At 37.9% G+C, this 15444-nt stretch overlaps 1 protein-coding gene across 1 annotated transcript; it reads left to right on the plus strand.

The window, feature by feature from the left end:
* The first annotated feature begins 1342 nt into the window (after positions 1 to 1342).
* Positions 1343 to 15244, plus strand: RBM46 (RNA binding motif protein 46). The gene is made up of 6 exons (XM_062493708.1): positions 1343 to 1373; positions 3601 to 3762; positions 7450 to 7917; positions 9084 to 9866; positions 13794 to 13853; positions 15219 to 15244. Exons 1-6 carry the CDS (start codon positions 1343 to 1345, stop codon positions 15242 to 15244), a joined length of 1530 nt encoding a protein of 509 aa, XP_062349692.1.
* The last annotated feature ends 200 nt before the right edge of the window (positions 15245 to 15444 follow it).

Genomic DNA, 15444 nt, shown 5'->3' on the forward strand with positions numbered 1-15444 from the left:
CTCTGAAAAATAAGCAAACTCAAGTGATTAAATGTCACATATGATGATGTGGCAATTCTGTGGCAGTTCAGATTTAAAGTGAGATTGCTCTAAGCTCTGGAACGTATTCATAATAAAGATGGATTTGCATATTCTCAAGGTAAAATTTCAGGGATTCTCTTCCTTATTACTAAGTACAGTTGAGCATGTAGACCTCAGGAAAAGGGAGGGGAAGAAGTTTTTGTTGAAAGTATACTGGTTTTGAAAGACTTTAAATTGGTAGATGGGAAAAATGGGCACAACATTATGATAACTTGAAGAATTTGCAAGCTAATCCCACACCCCATATTAACCCTGGTACAGTCAATGTGTACCTTGCTACGTGAGCCCTAAGGAGTTGTGATGGGAGTTCAGGAGCAGTGGCAAAACTGCAGGGCCTCCAACCCAACTGGCTTGGCAAGTGGCTGCACTTGTGAAGCTCATGGGGTTCATTTCTAAGAGACTGAAATATTAACTGAGCCAACAAGGATTGAAACCAGCCGTATCTTCTTCCATGCAACCAGTGACAGGACAAGAGGACGTAGCCTTGAGCTGCACCCAGGTGAGGTTTAGGTTGGACATTAGGAAGGATTTCTGCACAGAAGGGGTGATCACATACTGGAATGGACTGTCCAGGGAAGTGATCAAGTCACCACCCCCCTGTAAAATGGGAGGCAGCACTTAGTGCACAGCCTAGCAGACATGATGGTGTTATGTCATAGGCTGGATTTGACTTTTTCAGAGGTCTTTGCCAGCGTTATTGTTTCAGTGATATTTCGCTTTGGTATGTCTGGTCAACACGGGCCTGAACAAGACAAAACACTCCCTAAAGCACGAGTGCATGCCAGAGCAATCCCAAAGTCCCAAACACGCAATTTCCGAGCAGATAAAAGCCTAAGGGTGCAAAAAATATACCAGTCAGGCTCTGAAAACGTTAACAGCGAGCTCAACAGCGACCACCATTTGGAACGGAGCGAGAACGGAACGCTGAGGCTGCACCGCGCGTGCGCCGGGAGGGCCGGAGGAGCGCGCGCTCTCCCAACGGCTCCCGCAGCGGCTGCGGCGCGCGCGCCGGATACGTCGCGTTCGCCCAACCGTCGCCCGCTTTAAAGAGCGCTCGCGTGCCGGGCACGTTTACCCCGCTGCGATTGGCTGGCACGGCTGTCAATTGTGTCCGTGCCCACCCTCCGCGCCCGCTGAGTGGCCGGGCGGGTTGAGAACGAGGGAAAGCTGTGGTCGAGGGGCTGGGCGCGTGAAACGCTGACAGCCCCGGCGGTGGGGCAGCTCTCTGTGGCGTTAGCTCCCGACGGGACAGCAGGGAGTCATGCCGTGGCCTCGTCTGTTTGAGGATAAGGGTGGGTTCCGGTCCGTGCCGTGGGGAAAGGCGGAGGCAGCGCGATGAGGGATGTGGCGTTGTGGAGAAATGGGCTTTGATGTGCGAGTCGGCGGGAGTAGCGCAGGGGGATTCCCGGGTTGTTCAGTTTATTCTCTTCTCTTACTATCCCCCATGCAGTCGTGCCTCGCGTTTGTGGCGTTTGTGCCCGGGGCGCGCCCGAGGTTGGTTTGCTTCCTGCGTGGGCCTCTTGTAGCTCCTCAGGGCCGCTTCACCCCCTTTGATCTCCTGTGGTCCCAGTCTCCTGGTGCCCGCTTACTGCCCTTACGGATAACGACGTTCTGGCCCCGGCGTTTGAACTCCTCGAGACAAAGGGAAAATCAATTTGCCTCTCCCTCGCTCCAGCTTCATTGTCATCTCCATACCTTGTTAGGGCTGGGCTGAAGCTGCCGAAAGATTTCCTAATTACGGAATCACTGTGCAGCTTGTAGGCTGTGAAACGCAGTAAGTGTAATTCACTTACCGAGAGGACATGGGACACCATTTCTAGCACGTGGGGAGCCATGCTGCTTCTGCTCGTGCCTGTCGGGGATTTTTTTATTTTTTTACTCTGTGTGTGCGCTCTGCCCTGCTGCTTTTCTGGAATCTCCTTTTGATGAAGCCAGGAGTTTTGTTTAAAATTTGGCTTTTTTAGTGCCCTGTGACAGTTACAACTTCTTGAGAATGGTTGCTTGCATAGCTTCCTGTCCCAAAATGAATACTCGATGAGAAGACAAAAAAAGAAAAAAAATCCCCACCAAAAGTCTTTTTTTTTTCCTAGGGTGGGAAAGATCACTGTTAACAGTATCCTAATTAAAGGGTTTGTGGACCCTGTTAGAATGTCATGTGGAGGTTATTGTGAAAAAAAATGCACTTAGAAATAGTAATTATATTGATTCAAAGCACATTCGAAATTACAAAGCTCGGGCAGGAGTGAGGGAATAAGCTGTATCCCTTCTTCAAGATAGTAATATCATTGCATGACATTCATAAATGTAGCAGGTGAAGAGGCACTTAATAATTTCATACATTTTATCTATAATATATTTTAAAAATTTTAATTTTGTTCAGCAAATAATAGTGGGTTGTCAAGAAACATTCGTGTGAACTTTGTTTTTAAATATTTTTTTTTATAAGAAGTAAACTGCTGATGTCTCAGGGCATTGTCTTTTGAAGCCTGAGCCTGAAGATGAAGAAAGCTGAAAATAAAATATAAGGGGCACTGGTGATGATTTTTTTTTGGGCAGCATTTCTGAAGAAAAAGTGGCATAGTGGTTGGAAATGGCATTTGGACAAAGGATTGATGTGATAGAAAAGATTGCCTGCTTAAGCAGACCTTAGGACAGAAAATCTTGGGAAAAGAATAAATAAGTTGGAGAAGGAACAAGAGGCAATGAAAGAAACATCTGACTTGAATTTTTTTAGTGGCTTTTCTGGCAAAATTGGTAATTGCCAAGTGGTGTGATTGTTTTTTATCATCTGGGTTACAGAAACCTAAAATTTGGATGAGATCTTCACATGCCAGAGAAATAGGAGATAGGGCAGCAGTAACCATATTGATAGGGTTTAGTTTTTGAAATTGTGAAAATGGATAAAGCCATTGAAATAGGGATCCTGGAGGTGGTATTGTTTGAAGCCCTTTGTTTTGCCAGACAATTCTGACTAATTTTATTTTATATTGGTAATAATTAAATCATTTATGTTCATGAGTTCTCTGAGTTCTTTATATTAACTGGGCATGGACTTAAGGTGTTCCTCCAATATTTTAGTACTAAAATGCAATTTTGAAATAATTAATATTCTTACAAAATGTAGTAATAAGAAAATTGAACTTGCCACCTTGATAACTTATTGGTCCCTTACACAACTGTGATGACATGGTTTATGAAAGAATTTATCCTTCTATTTGAAGGGTAGCATTCTTAAACATAGTTGTGCTACTTATGTTGTGATAACTGTGATAGCATTTAGGAGAGTTTGAATATAGATTATGTAATTGCTGGGTAAAGTTCCAGATTATCCCAGCTACAGAACAATAATCTGAAAGCAAGTACATAGGTGATAGTGATTGAATGTAGGATTGAAGCTTCATACTAGACAAAGTTGCAGTAAATAGGCAATTACAGCTTCAGTTTTTCTGTGGTAGCTTCTATATGCACATAACAATTTAGAATTTGCTGAATTGGAATATTTGTGATACTCTTTTGAAGCTGTTGCAGATATGCGGGAGGAGAATAAGGCTGTAGCAAATGGATGTGGCAAAATCCGAAGTGGTACTCAAAATGGGGCTGCCTTAGTTGCCTTAATGGAGAAGACTGGATACAGCATGGTTCAGCAAAATGGGCAAAGAAAATTTGGTGGTCCTCCACCAGGTAAGCATTTCTTTTGTGATCTCTTCTGAGTCTGAAAGTTGGTGTAGCCTCGTGTAGTGTATCTTGACAGTGACCAGTAGTAGAAGTTTAAGGGAACAGTATAAGAAACACAGCACGGATGAGGAGGGTCCTGATGTGTTTTACAGTTTCCAGCAATTTAAGGTCTCTTGAGGTCTTAAGATCTCTGTTGAACATTTGCCTTTGATGTACTTAAAAAGTCACAGTTTTAAAACCAGCTAAAATTGACAGGTAGGTGAAGAAATGTGGAGCTCATGAATCCCAAGTGTGTTCCATATGACTAAGATCACACTTCAAAACATTTAGGGACACAGAAGGGAAAAACAAGTTGGTGATAGAGACATAACCTACTTAGTGTCTTCTCTTACCCCTTACCACTTGCATTGGCCAGAGCTTTTAAAATTTTTTTAAACAAACTTTTGTTGTCTGCAAGAGCACCAGTGAAGGTTAACTCATTTTGTTTTCAGAGTTGATGATAAAATACTGCTTTTATTTTGAATAATTTTTACAGTGTTGTTGACATCATCATCATTGACATTTTGCTTCTGAGCCTGGTTGTATGACATGGAATACAATAACTCTTCTTTCTGAAAAGGATTATGCACTTAGATAAGCAGAAAGAAGGAAAAGTTTTTGTGCTGCTCTTTCAGTTCATTTTCACCTGTAATCCCATTTCTGTATAAATTATGCTCATAAGCATGAACTTTATTTACTCATTGCTGTATGTAGTTTAAGTTAGAGCTGCATCAAAATTATTTCTCGGGAAGTTTTTCTGTCTTAAATTTTGTCTCTGCTTTTACTAAGCCTATGTAAAATAGCAAAAGGTAGCCCTGTGAATCTGTCTTGAAAATGGCGCTGGAAAACAAACTGCAGGGCATCACTAACTTCAGCCTGTTCTTATTATACATCTTTTATATAATAATGTCTTTTAACCAGAACATTAGACACTATTAAGTGTGTTTGTTTAGCAACGCTAGTTTTATTAATATTTTCTGAAACTAGATAGGTTTGACAATGTATCTCTTCTATCAATTTGTTCATTGACATTAGATACATATCTTTCCTTCAAATCTTCATGTATTTTCATAGGACATTGAAAATATTATCTTTTTAGATTGGAAGTTAACCCTATGTAAGTTACTATAAATGGCTGTAGGCCAGGTGAGACTTAAATGTTTGAGGTGGTTTGTAGGAAATTACAGTATCTTTATAAATGAAGGGTTTCACTGTGAATTTTGCTTAAGATGTGAATTCTATAAGCTTGTGTTGCTTTCAAAGGATAGTCTCACTGTCAGGTCTGTTCTCAGCAGATGTGGCTGAAAAGTGCCCTAAAAAAATTACAGGTTTTTACCCGGCACAGTTCTTGTTTAGCGTATGCCACTTGTGAAAAATGTATCTATCCAGTGTTTAAAAAAAACTATGAAAGTGAATTTTCATAGTTTTATGTCTGCTGCTGTCTAATCAGTGAACCCAGTGATGTCACTAGGCATGTAAGACATTAGAATTACATGGAAGTTTATGGTGGTGTGGACAGTAACAGTGGGAGGATTATGACTAATGTTGATTGAATTGCTGCAAAAATAGGAGACCCACCTTCTGTTGTCCAGCAGTGAGTCAAGAACCCAGTCAAGGAAGCTCCCTGGTCAGCTACTTGTGGAATACTTTTGACTAACTTTCCATGTTTGCTCTGCTAAGTATGTGTCCCTCATTGGCAAATGTGGCACAGACCAGTGTTCTTTAGGTCAGGAGTCAGAGGCTAATTCCACTTGGCAGTAATGCGCTGTACTACTGAGTATGCTGCTTTAAAATTAGAAGGAGGGATTTTTGTGTGGTAAATGGCTTTTACTTACTGAGAATCACTGTTCAGTCAATTACTGAGGTGAGAAGGATGGTAAACATTTTTCTAGTTAATAAATAAATAAAGCTTTTAAATTTATTTAATGACTCCTGCACAGTTTTTTTCTTGACGGAGCTGTGCAGTTGCCTTTGTCTTTGGAGCTTCTAAATGGTGTACAGTTGCTTTATTGTTTTTATGTGGGAAGGGAGTGGCATGATGTGCATGATGGCAGTCCTGTCCTGCAAATGGTGTTAGCAGCTATGTCCAGTCAGACCTCAGCTGAAGTGGTCAGAGATGTTTATAAAGGTGAAAATGATAAAAATAGGGAGTGCTGTGCAGAACAGAGCCAAGCTTTTCCCTAGCTAAGTCATGGTAGTGTGGCTCCAGATGCATGTCAGTTCTGATGCCTTGGTAGCTTCCCCGTGTGCCATGTAGTTCTTTCTGCACAGTTAATGTACAGTTTATAGATGAAAAATGATTCTGTGAGATGGCAGAAATCTCTCAATTCTGTTAATTTTGTCACCAGTAAATTACAGGCTCTCTGATGATACGTTAAGGAAAAAAGTGTTCATTACAGAATCATCTAAATATAATTTATTCTGAACTTCAAACCAATGTACATTCTTTAATTATCTGTTTGTCTTAACTTGTCAAGAGTAATTATTTTTTCATTTTGCTTTGATATGCTTTGTCATTTCATACTGGTATTTATTAAGTTTTGTGTTAGTTTTTTTCTACTATTGTTGTACACCTTGCTTTTTCTCCTGTAGAAAACTTTTTTTGTCAAAAACTTTAGAAAAAGCTTTTAGTTATGATTTCAGTGTCTGCCTTTGAACCTTCTACCTGAGTTGTTTGTCTAATTAAAAAAATAAGAAACAAATCCAAACCAACTTTTTAAAAAATACATTTTTTTATTATTTTGGGAAAATTGAGTGCCATATTTGAAGACCAAAACTCCATAATATTAAATGCATAAATATGACTTTATATTATCTGTTGAGCATACCTTTCAGTATATATGGGAGAGAAATAAAAGAATGTTTGAATATCCTTAAGACTTAAGGAGACAAGCATAGGTGTTCTGCAGCTTTCAGATGTCAAACAAAGACTGACTAGACTGACTTGTTCTGTGGATTTTTTTTTAACTTCTTTTTTTTCCTACCATCCACCACTGCCTGTGAAAACTGTGGTCTGTTTCTAGAGTAAAGTGTTCCATCTTTTTGGCTGTTGCAGAAAGTTTGGTTCTGTATCCTACTTTCCTTAGAGAGTCCTGTTTTATTGGAGGAATGAAGGTGGAAGGAAAATGTTTGGAGTTTTTGAATGATGTCAAAGAAGAAAAAAACAGTGCTGCACTGGAGACCCTTACCAAAATTTATAAAACTATGGGCAAGAAGTGCAGAAAAACATTTTGTAACTTTAAATCATTGTAGTAGAAGATAAAACTGAAGTTCTTATCCTAGGTATCTTTCTTAGGTATATCAGTTTTAGGTATATCAGTTTTATTAACAACTGAAATGAAGTTCTAAGGGGCATAAAATGATTGAAATACAGACTCTTGGTAAACCTGTCAGTGTTTTTGATAAACAGGTTGACTGTGTCATCATACAGATTCCATTGGAAGAAAGCCCAGAAGATGGGATTGAAAGAAATGCAAGCTGTGGGTTTCTGGCATTTTAAAATTTTTATTTAAACATAAGAGAAATAAGATGTAATAGAAGAGAATGTGCTAGTTTTCAGTTGAGACCAAAAAGTAAAACAACTCCTGCATTTGAACTGGGTGTGGGGGATACGTGCATTTGTACTAAGATTGCTGCTGGATAATTTATTTTAAGGTTGGGAAGGTCCTCCACCGCCTCGTGGATGTGAAGTTTTTGTGGGTAAGATTCCTCGTGATATGTATGAAGATGAACTAGTTCCTGTTTTCGAGAGAGCTGGGAAGATCTATGAGCTCAGACTGATGATGGAATTCAGTGGTGAAAACCGAGGCTATGCTTTTGTGATGTACACTACTAAAGAGGAAGCCCAGTTGGCCATCAAGATTCTTAATAATTATGAAATTCGTCCAGGGAAGTTTATTGGTGTTTGCGTAAGCTTGGACAACTGCAGACTGTTTATTGGAGCAATTCCTAAAGATAAAAAGAAAGAAGAAATACTGAATGAAATGAAAAAAGTTACAGAAGGAGTGGTGGATGTCATTGTTTATCCAAATGCCACTGACAAAACTAAAAATCGTGGCTTTGCCTTTGTAGAATATGAATCTCATAGAGCAGCTGCAATGGCCAGAAGACGACTAATCCCAGGTAAAACTGTTTGTAATTAAACTGTGTTTTTATGGGGAGTATCTATTTCCATAATGTGGGGGGATGAGATGGTAGATCATCACTGTTTTCCATTCTTTAAAGTGTTTTGAGAATTAAAAAACTGCAGTATTGCCTTTTGGCTAAGGATGAATTTGTTTTTTATTTTTTGTTATGTTTTTTTAACTTATTTTTTAAGAAGCTGTAATTTAAGTAGTTCTGAAAATTTAAAAATAGACATCAGTTTTATGTAATCTAGCTATTTATACCAATATGTATTTGCATGGGCACACATTCAGTTTTCCTTTTCGTGCACGAGGGTCTGCACGCAGATTCTCTTAAAAGTGATCTTAGGAAGGATAATGCCTTGAATGTGCCCTGTATTTTCTATGGGTTGTCATGAGTGATATTATTTTCATCCCTATGAAATCTGTGAATATTTTGTATTTAAAAAATCAAAAAGTGGATCTTTAATATTTTACTAGAAGATAATTTTGAAACAAAAATAAATTAAATATGCAAAAGTATATACAAAATGCAAAAAGGCAAATATATAATAAATATCATTGCGATACTTCTAATAATGTGTATAATATATTCAACATATAATTGGTGTATTTTTTATATGTGTGTGTGTGTATGTATATGCAAAGTGGTAAGTGAAATACCTCTATATCACTGAGTGGAAAATAAACTAGTATGATATGCAAAATGATGGGTTGACATGGATAACAAAGCAGGTTTGGTTTTGGATTTTTTTCTTTTAGTTTGGGTTCTGGCATCTGCTGCAGATAGAGTAAGGATTGTGCTAGAGATACACATTCATATTTCTTGGTGTTGCCCATGCTTTTTAAAGTGGTAATATTGAAGAGGCTGTATTTAGTAGCTAGTTAAATACATTATTTTCAGTCTCATTTTGTGGGTATGTATATGCCTGTCAGTCTTTTTTTTTTTGACAGCTTATGGTGCTTAATGAACCCAAAGGTAACAGAAGAGTTGCCATTTTTGCAGTCTCATTTAACAATTTCAAGTAACTTAAAGCAGATGCAGGCAATAAAACCTATTTTTTTGTAGTATGCATCATGTTTGCTTTTTGTAGAGCTAGGTGATAAGAATGATTCTGCTTTACTTTGCATGTTTCTTATTTATGTAATGCTTCTTTGCTGTAGGAACATTCCAGCCCTGGGGTCATACTATCCAGGTAGACTGGGCAGATCCTGAGAAAATAGTTGATGAAGAAACTATGCAGAGAGTTAAAGTATTGTATGTGAGAAATTTAATGATATCTACTACAGAGGACAAAATTAAAGCTGAATTCAACAAGTTCAAGCCAGGAGTAGTTGAACGTGTAAAGAAGTTGAGGGACTATGCTTTTGTTCATTTTTTCCACCGTGAAGATGCAGTTGCTGCTATGTCTATAATGAACGGAAAGTGCATTGATGGAGCCAGTATTGAGGTAACACTGGCAAAGCCAGTTAACAAAGAAAGTTCTTGGAAGCAACATTCTAATGGTCAGATAAGTCCCAGTTCTGAAAATCTCTTAGGGTTTCCTAACAAGGAAGATGGTGCTCAAAAATCCTTGGGGAAGCCAGCAAGTCTTTCAGTTTGTCTTAATGGTCAGCACAGTCCAGAGCCCCCTGAAGTTGAAAGAAGTACATACCCCATTTTTCCAGGAATAAAGCTTACTCCGATTAGCATGTATTCTTTAAAGCTGAGTCACTTCAGTTCTGCAGTAATGCATCTGGATTATTTTTGCCATAAAAATAGCTGGGCGCCACCAGAATACTGCTTGTATTCGACCACAAGTCAGGATGGGAAAATACTTCTGGTGTACAAGGTGCTTATTTCTAGCATTGCAGATGATTCCCAGAGTTATTTCATGCCAGAAAAACTCTGTACAACAGTAGAAGATGCAAAGGAATTGGCAGCACAGTTCACACTTCTACATCTAGGTAAGCATAAACATTTTTGATTATGTATGAAGAACTGAAGCTAGAAGTTACTTTTAAATTGTTCTTCGTATGCGTATCTTGGTGCACGTGTGTGTTTTATATAAAGACTCGGTTCTTGTGTCAATTGAGTCTGGACCATCAGATGAGAGCACTGAGAAAACACTGTAAGTATCTAAACAGTCCAATGTCAGGGTCATTTTTGCTTACATTTATCTATTGGAATGGTGTATAAGGAAGAATTAGGTGACATGTAAAGAACTTAGGTTTAAAGTCATCTGTGAGATGATTACAGTGCTGAAAATTAATGTGAAAGTTTGTGTTCTAGCATCTTCATTTATATATGTTGCATTTTTTTTAATCAGAATGGAACTACTAGAAGAGGAAAGTTTTAATGTTATAAAACTGGGGAGGTTGGGATTTTTTTTTTGTTTGGTTGGGTTTTTTCCCTCACCTGTTCTAATTTTGGTGAATTGCAAAAGTGATTGCAGTACAATGTTGAAATACTGTTGCCATTCTTCTTTTCCTAATACTGCTACTTAGCACATGTTCTGGAAGTCTCTTGAGATGTATGTAGGCTGTGGTGAGATTTCTCCTTTGGATGAGTTCACAGCTGACTTACTTCAGGCTTGACTGTGATGCCTATTTGTTTTTTTGCAATGCATGACTAAAATGTAATCAAGCTTTTTCTTGCTTGTGTTCTTTCTTTGCTTTGGGTTTGGATTTGGTGTGGGCAAAACATCTTAGAGGAGGAAGAACCTCTGAAGCACATAGCGTTAGACATTGTCTCCACTTCAGCAACAGTGTGCTTGGTTTATATTAGTGGGCTACTTCCAGAAGGTGATGCTTTCAGATGGGCAAAGTGATTTTGAATAATAGGTATCTGTGTCTGTTTTTGTACACACAGCATTTGACTAGTTAAGTGTCTGTTTCCATATTTTTCTAGGTAGGAAAATTAGGGCCACACATCTATAACCCATGTAATCCTGAACACAAAAGATAAAAAGGGTACTAAACTCAAAACAGTGGCGTGAGGCTCTCCTTAAAAGGAGAATAAAGACAGTTGCAGGTTTTGCTTTACCATATATACCTGCCCAGTTTCTTCTTCTGTTACCTAAAAAGTTATTTTCTCTCCTGTACTTCTCTGGGAAAGAATCAAGGGAACAATTATAGTTAGATTGAGTGATTATTTACAGCTGTGGGCAAATCCTGATTGCAGACTATTTAGAAAAAATAAAGTAGGTGTTGAGATTATCTCCTCAGTTATAATTACTAGTGCTATTTTAAGTGATTTTAAATTAATAGTGTTCTAAAGCTTTTCAGCACTTGATTGGGCCATACAATCACAGTTAATGTGAATTGCTATTTAGCAGAATTCCCAAGCAGCAGGTTTTTCTGACAGCTGTCTACCTAACAGCCTAGTGCTAGTAATGTTGTCTTGTTATCTTTTAATAATATGTTTTGGTTTTGTTTTTTTTTTTTTCTTTTGGTGGCCTCTGTGCATTCTGGTTTGTGAGGATTTGGGCCTGCAAAGAGCATACAGAGCCCTGATTTGAAGCAAACATACAAGGCTGACTTTTGAACGATACACATCTTTCATATTGATTAAAACCCCCCTTTTTTATGTTGGCATTGTTGTGATGCTGAAACATCACAAGGAGTCTAAAAGTACAGTTTCTTTCCTCTATCTAATCTAAAGAAGTTGTTTCTGTTCCAATTTAATATATGTTCTGTGTTGAAAAAAATACCTGCAGGTAAAGAAGAGTTGCTAAATGCGAGAGAATCCTTCCTTCCCATGGAAGTGTTGCATAGTTTGACATGTTGAATGATGCTGATGCTGCTGATGGATGTATGGGTTGTGGTTTTTCTTTGGGTTTTGGGGGTTTTGTCTGGGGTTTTTTTGATAACTAGCCACGATTTGAGAAAAGACTGAGCGTGTTTCTTGGAAGCAACTTAGTATAAATATGAATATACAAAGATGACATAGGGGCTAATTCTTTCTGGTAAGTAGCTTCTCTTACAGGAACCTGATTTTTTGGCCACTTTTTTTTTTCTTTTTTTTTTTGTATGTATTTCTGTATTTACTTTCACATATTACAGAATACTTAATTTTTACACAAGTTTATATAGTACTGGTACACAGCAATCCTGAGCAGACAGCAGTACAGCAACTAGCCACTTGGTGTCACCTGAATATTTTGAAAATGATGGTTCTTAGAAATCACAGAAAACTATCATGTCAGGGAAGATTAATAAGCTGTATTTTAACGTTACTAGATAAATCACCAACAGATCCAGGGAGTGAAAACACTCAGGCTTGACTAAATGTGTGAAAGTCACGTGTTGGTATCCATTTGTGAGAAGGGGAGAAGAGATACATGTTGAAATCTCAGAAGATGAATGTTGGGAGGCGAGGGGGATAGGGAACAGAATAGGGAAATACCAGAATGGCCTGTAGGAAGACTTAATACCTCTACCATTATTTTGAATCACATTTCTGCACAAATAAGTCTGTTCCTTCAAGAGTTACACAACACCTTAATGTCAGTTGCAAAATGGTGCTTGGCTGTTAAATGTTGCATCCAGTTAGAAGAACATGTAAGTCTTCCTACTCCTGCCTGTGCTGGAGGCTGGCTAGCTGTGAGGGACCTCCAGTTCAGAGACTATATAGTTGTGTAATTAGCACACACTTGATATTCCACCTGTGGTCCAGAAACAGTCTTAGTGCAGAATCAATCCTGAAACAGGAGGTGTTGTTATCATTCATATGCTTTGCATTGGTAATGTAGGTTTGTAGCTTATGGAATCAAACTGGCTCATCCACATGTCTTCAAAGTACAGGCGGAAGAAAATGGGGAATTGTATAGATACGCTCTGAATTGCTGGAGAACTCCCGCCTCCCCTTCTTTGATAAGAGTGAACATCTGGAGCCTTGAAAAGCAGAGCCTTCTTTTGAAAACTATTTTTTTTTTGTTGGGTTGGTTTGTTTTCACTTGCTGCTGGTGGAAGTCCCCTGGTTTAAGGAAATACTAGAACATGTCAGAACCTGTTTCTAGTGCTTAAGATAATACTCTCTATAGCAAAGGCTGGGTCCTGGGAAATTCTCTCCCTACTGAATTTGACTTAAGGGTGATGGGGAAAAATGAGAGAAGTTTCGGTAAAGGTTTTTTCAGTAAAGGGATCTGCCAAGTTTTAAATGGGGTATTGGTTGCACTTTCACACATGCTATTTCATGTTACATCTCCCTGAGACACAATTTATGAAATTATTTTTCTAGGTGGAAGAGAATATTTTAAAGTATTTATAAGAAAATTATAGTGATAAATCTTCAAGAAAAAGCCTTTTAATAACTAACTGTAGCAGATAAATAATAGTTTCCTTCCAGTTCCCCACATGTAAGTTTTATAGTAAATGGTACTTAAATAGATGGTGCAGTCATTGTATCTTACTACTGTGAATTCACTTGTTTAAACATTTTAAATACTGCATGCAGTAGCAATTTACAAGTAACACACAAAACTTTTATGAGCTAGTTCAGGAGTGTCTGTATTTAGCATCTGTGTCTCAGAACAAATATATCTGCAGTTTGCTGTTCTAGATTTTGGACATCAAACCTAAAGGTCAAGTGAGATGGTTTTCATGTTTTGTTTTTGGAATTTTCATTACTTAAACATTGCCTTGGTTTGCTTCATCCAAGTTAATTATGTTGCTCTTGGAAAAATCAACAACCACAAATTGTAAGATGTTTAAAAAAAATACAGAAGTTGCTGGCTTTGTTTGTTAAATATAGATGGTAAGTGGTAATTAATAGTTTGGGGGTTTTTAGTAATTTTTAGAAAGGCTCAGAATTTAGTATAAGAAGTTTTTTTTAACAGTTATGAAGTCTGGAATATTTATCAGATGACTTACACATAATGGCTTTCCTTACAGCCCCTGAACAAGCATATATAACACTGCTGTCCCTGAATGCAGCATGGTGGGATGGTAAAGGTGAGTAAACCTCTCAGGATTGTTCACTGCAGCTTTTTGCCCTTGCAAAGACATTGTCTTAGCTGCACTGTTTGTTGGAGAAGTACTTTCCTCACAGACACAGTTCTAAGAAGGCTGGTAGAGATTTTCTGTTGCTTTTTTCCAAAGGACACCATACCTCTACTGCCCTATACATGCTGATGGATCACACAGTCTGCTGTTCTTGCTGGTTGTGCAGCAAAAAGGAAGGTTATGGTTTTGACTCCTAAATTGACTCTGAGTCATTTTTCAGTCATTTCTTAATTATTTGCCTTTCCAGCTTAGGTTTAAATTTATGTATAGAAGTGGGAGCTCCCTACTCTGGAAAACTTGGACTATTTTTTGGCTAGTCAGTTTCATGTGAAATATGTAAAATAGACTATTGCCTCCTCGACACTTTTTTGAATCAGCAATTCTGGATGAATTTAAGTGTGCATATCTGTCACTTCTGAGACCTACCCTTGCTGGGTGTTTGGTTTTTTTTTTTGGCTTGAGAATGATTTTTGAAAGCTTACAAGGCAGTTTGAAAATGGCATTAAATCCATGTTCTGTGTTAACTTCACTGCTGGAAGCTTCTAATCTCAGGCACACAGAATATTTCCCGAAGATTCAGTTATTTTTTGGCTGCTGCTAACAAACAGAAATCTGTAAATTTTGGCCTGTGGAAGAAAACCTGGAAAAGAGTAAGACAGATGCAACAATGTTGGACTATATTTATCTGTGAAATACGATGCCTGCCTTTTGTAGAGTCAGTTGTTTCAAAACAGGTTATAATGAACATGTTTTTTTTTCCTACTCTGCTGATGGTGACAATGAAGTTGGGTTTTGCCTATGCAGTGTACATCAGGCAGAACTTGGTGCTTAGTTGAGTGTAGACTTTTATCTGAAGTGTTACATATGCAACATGAATGACTTCTGCAAGGATGTGTCTAATGTTTGCAGCTAATACAGCTCAGAAAAATTATCTAATATGCACTTGAGGGTTGCCTACATTAATATTTTGTGTTCAGTGAAGGTGAAACAAATGGTTATTATTACGAAGTTCAGTTAAAATTGTGTGTGTGTGTCTATCTGATGAGAAAATGTATTCAGTACTGAAGAGTGGGGTCACTTAAAACTATAAGGCTCTTATGAAAAAAACCCCTTTGAGAAGCTGACTAAACATTTTCTTAATTATTTTGAGTTAGTGCTGCAGAGGAAGGATGCAACATTGGCATAAGACTGCGAATGCTTTTGTTACACCATTATCTTAAATTCTTTATAGTTAAGTCCATCTTGAAATGGATAATGCAGTATGTTTGCTGAAATTAAAGTCTCCTTCCTCCCCCTCCCCCTCTCTTTCCACAGCCAACTGTACATCCTACTTGGTTTGAATATCTCTGAAGAAGAGAAGTTTGGAATTTATTGCTTTGGATCTTGTAATGAAAAAAAAAAAGATTAGCTCACTGATAATACATAATTACTGGAAATTCGCATTCCATGTTTATTAATGAATAATTTTTCAAAGTGTGTGTATTAAGCATTTCAATTTAAATATTAGTGAAATTGGATGTTAAATTGTTTCGGTTAGTTT

Source organism: Cinclus cinclus, chromosome 5 (assembly GCF_963662255.1).
Source record: "Cinclus cinclus chromosome 5, bCinCin1.1, whole genome shotgun sequence".
In the NCBI taxonomy this organism is placed as follows: domain Eukaryota; kingdom Metazoa; phylum Chordata; class Aves; order Passeriformes; family Cinclidae; genus Cinclus; species Cinclus cinclus.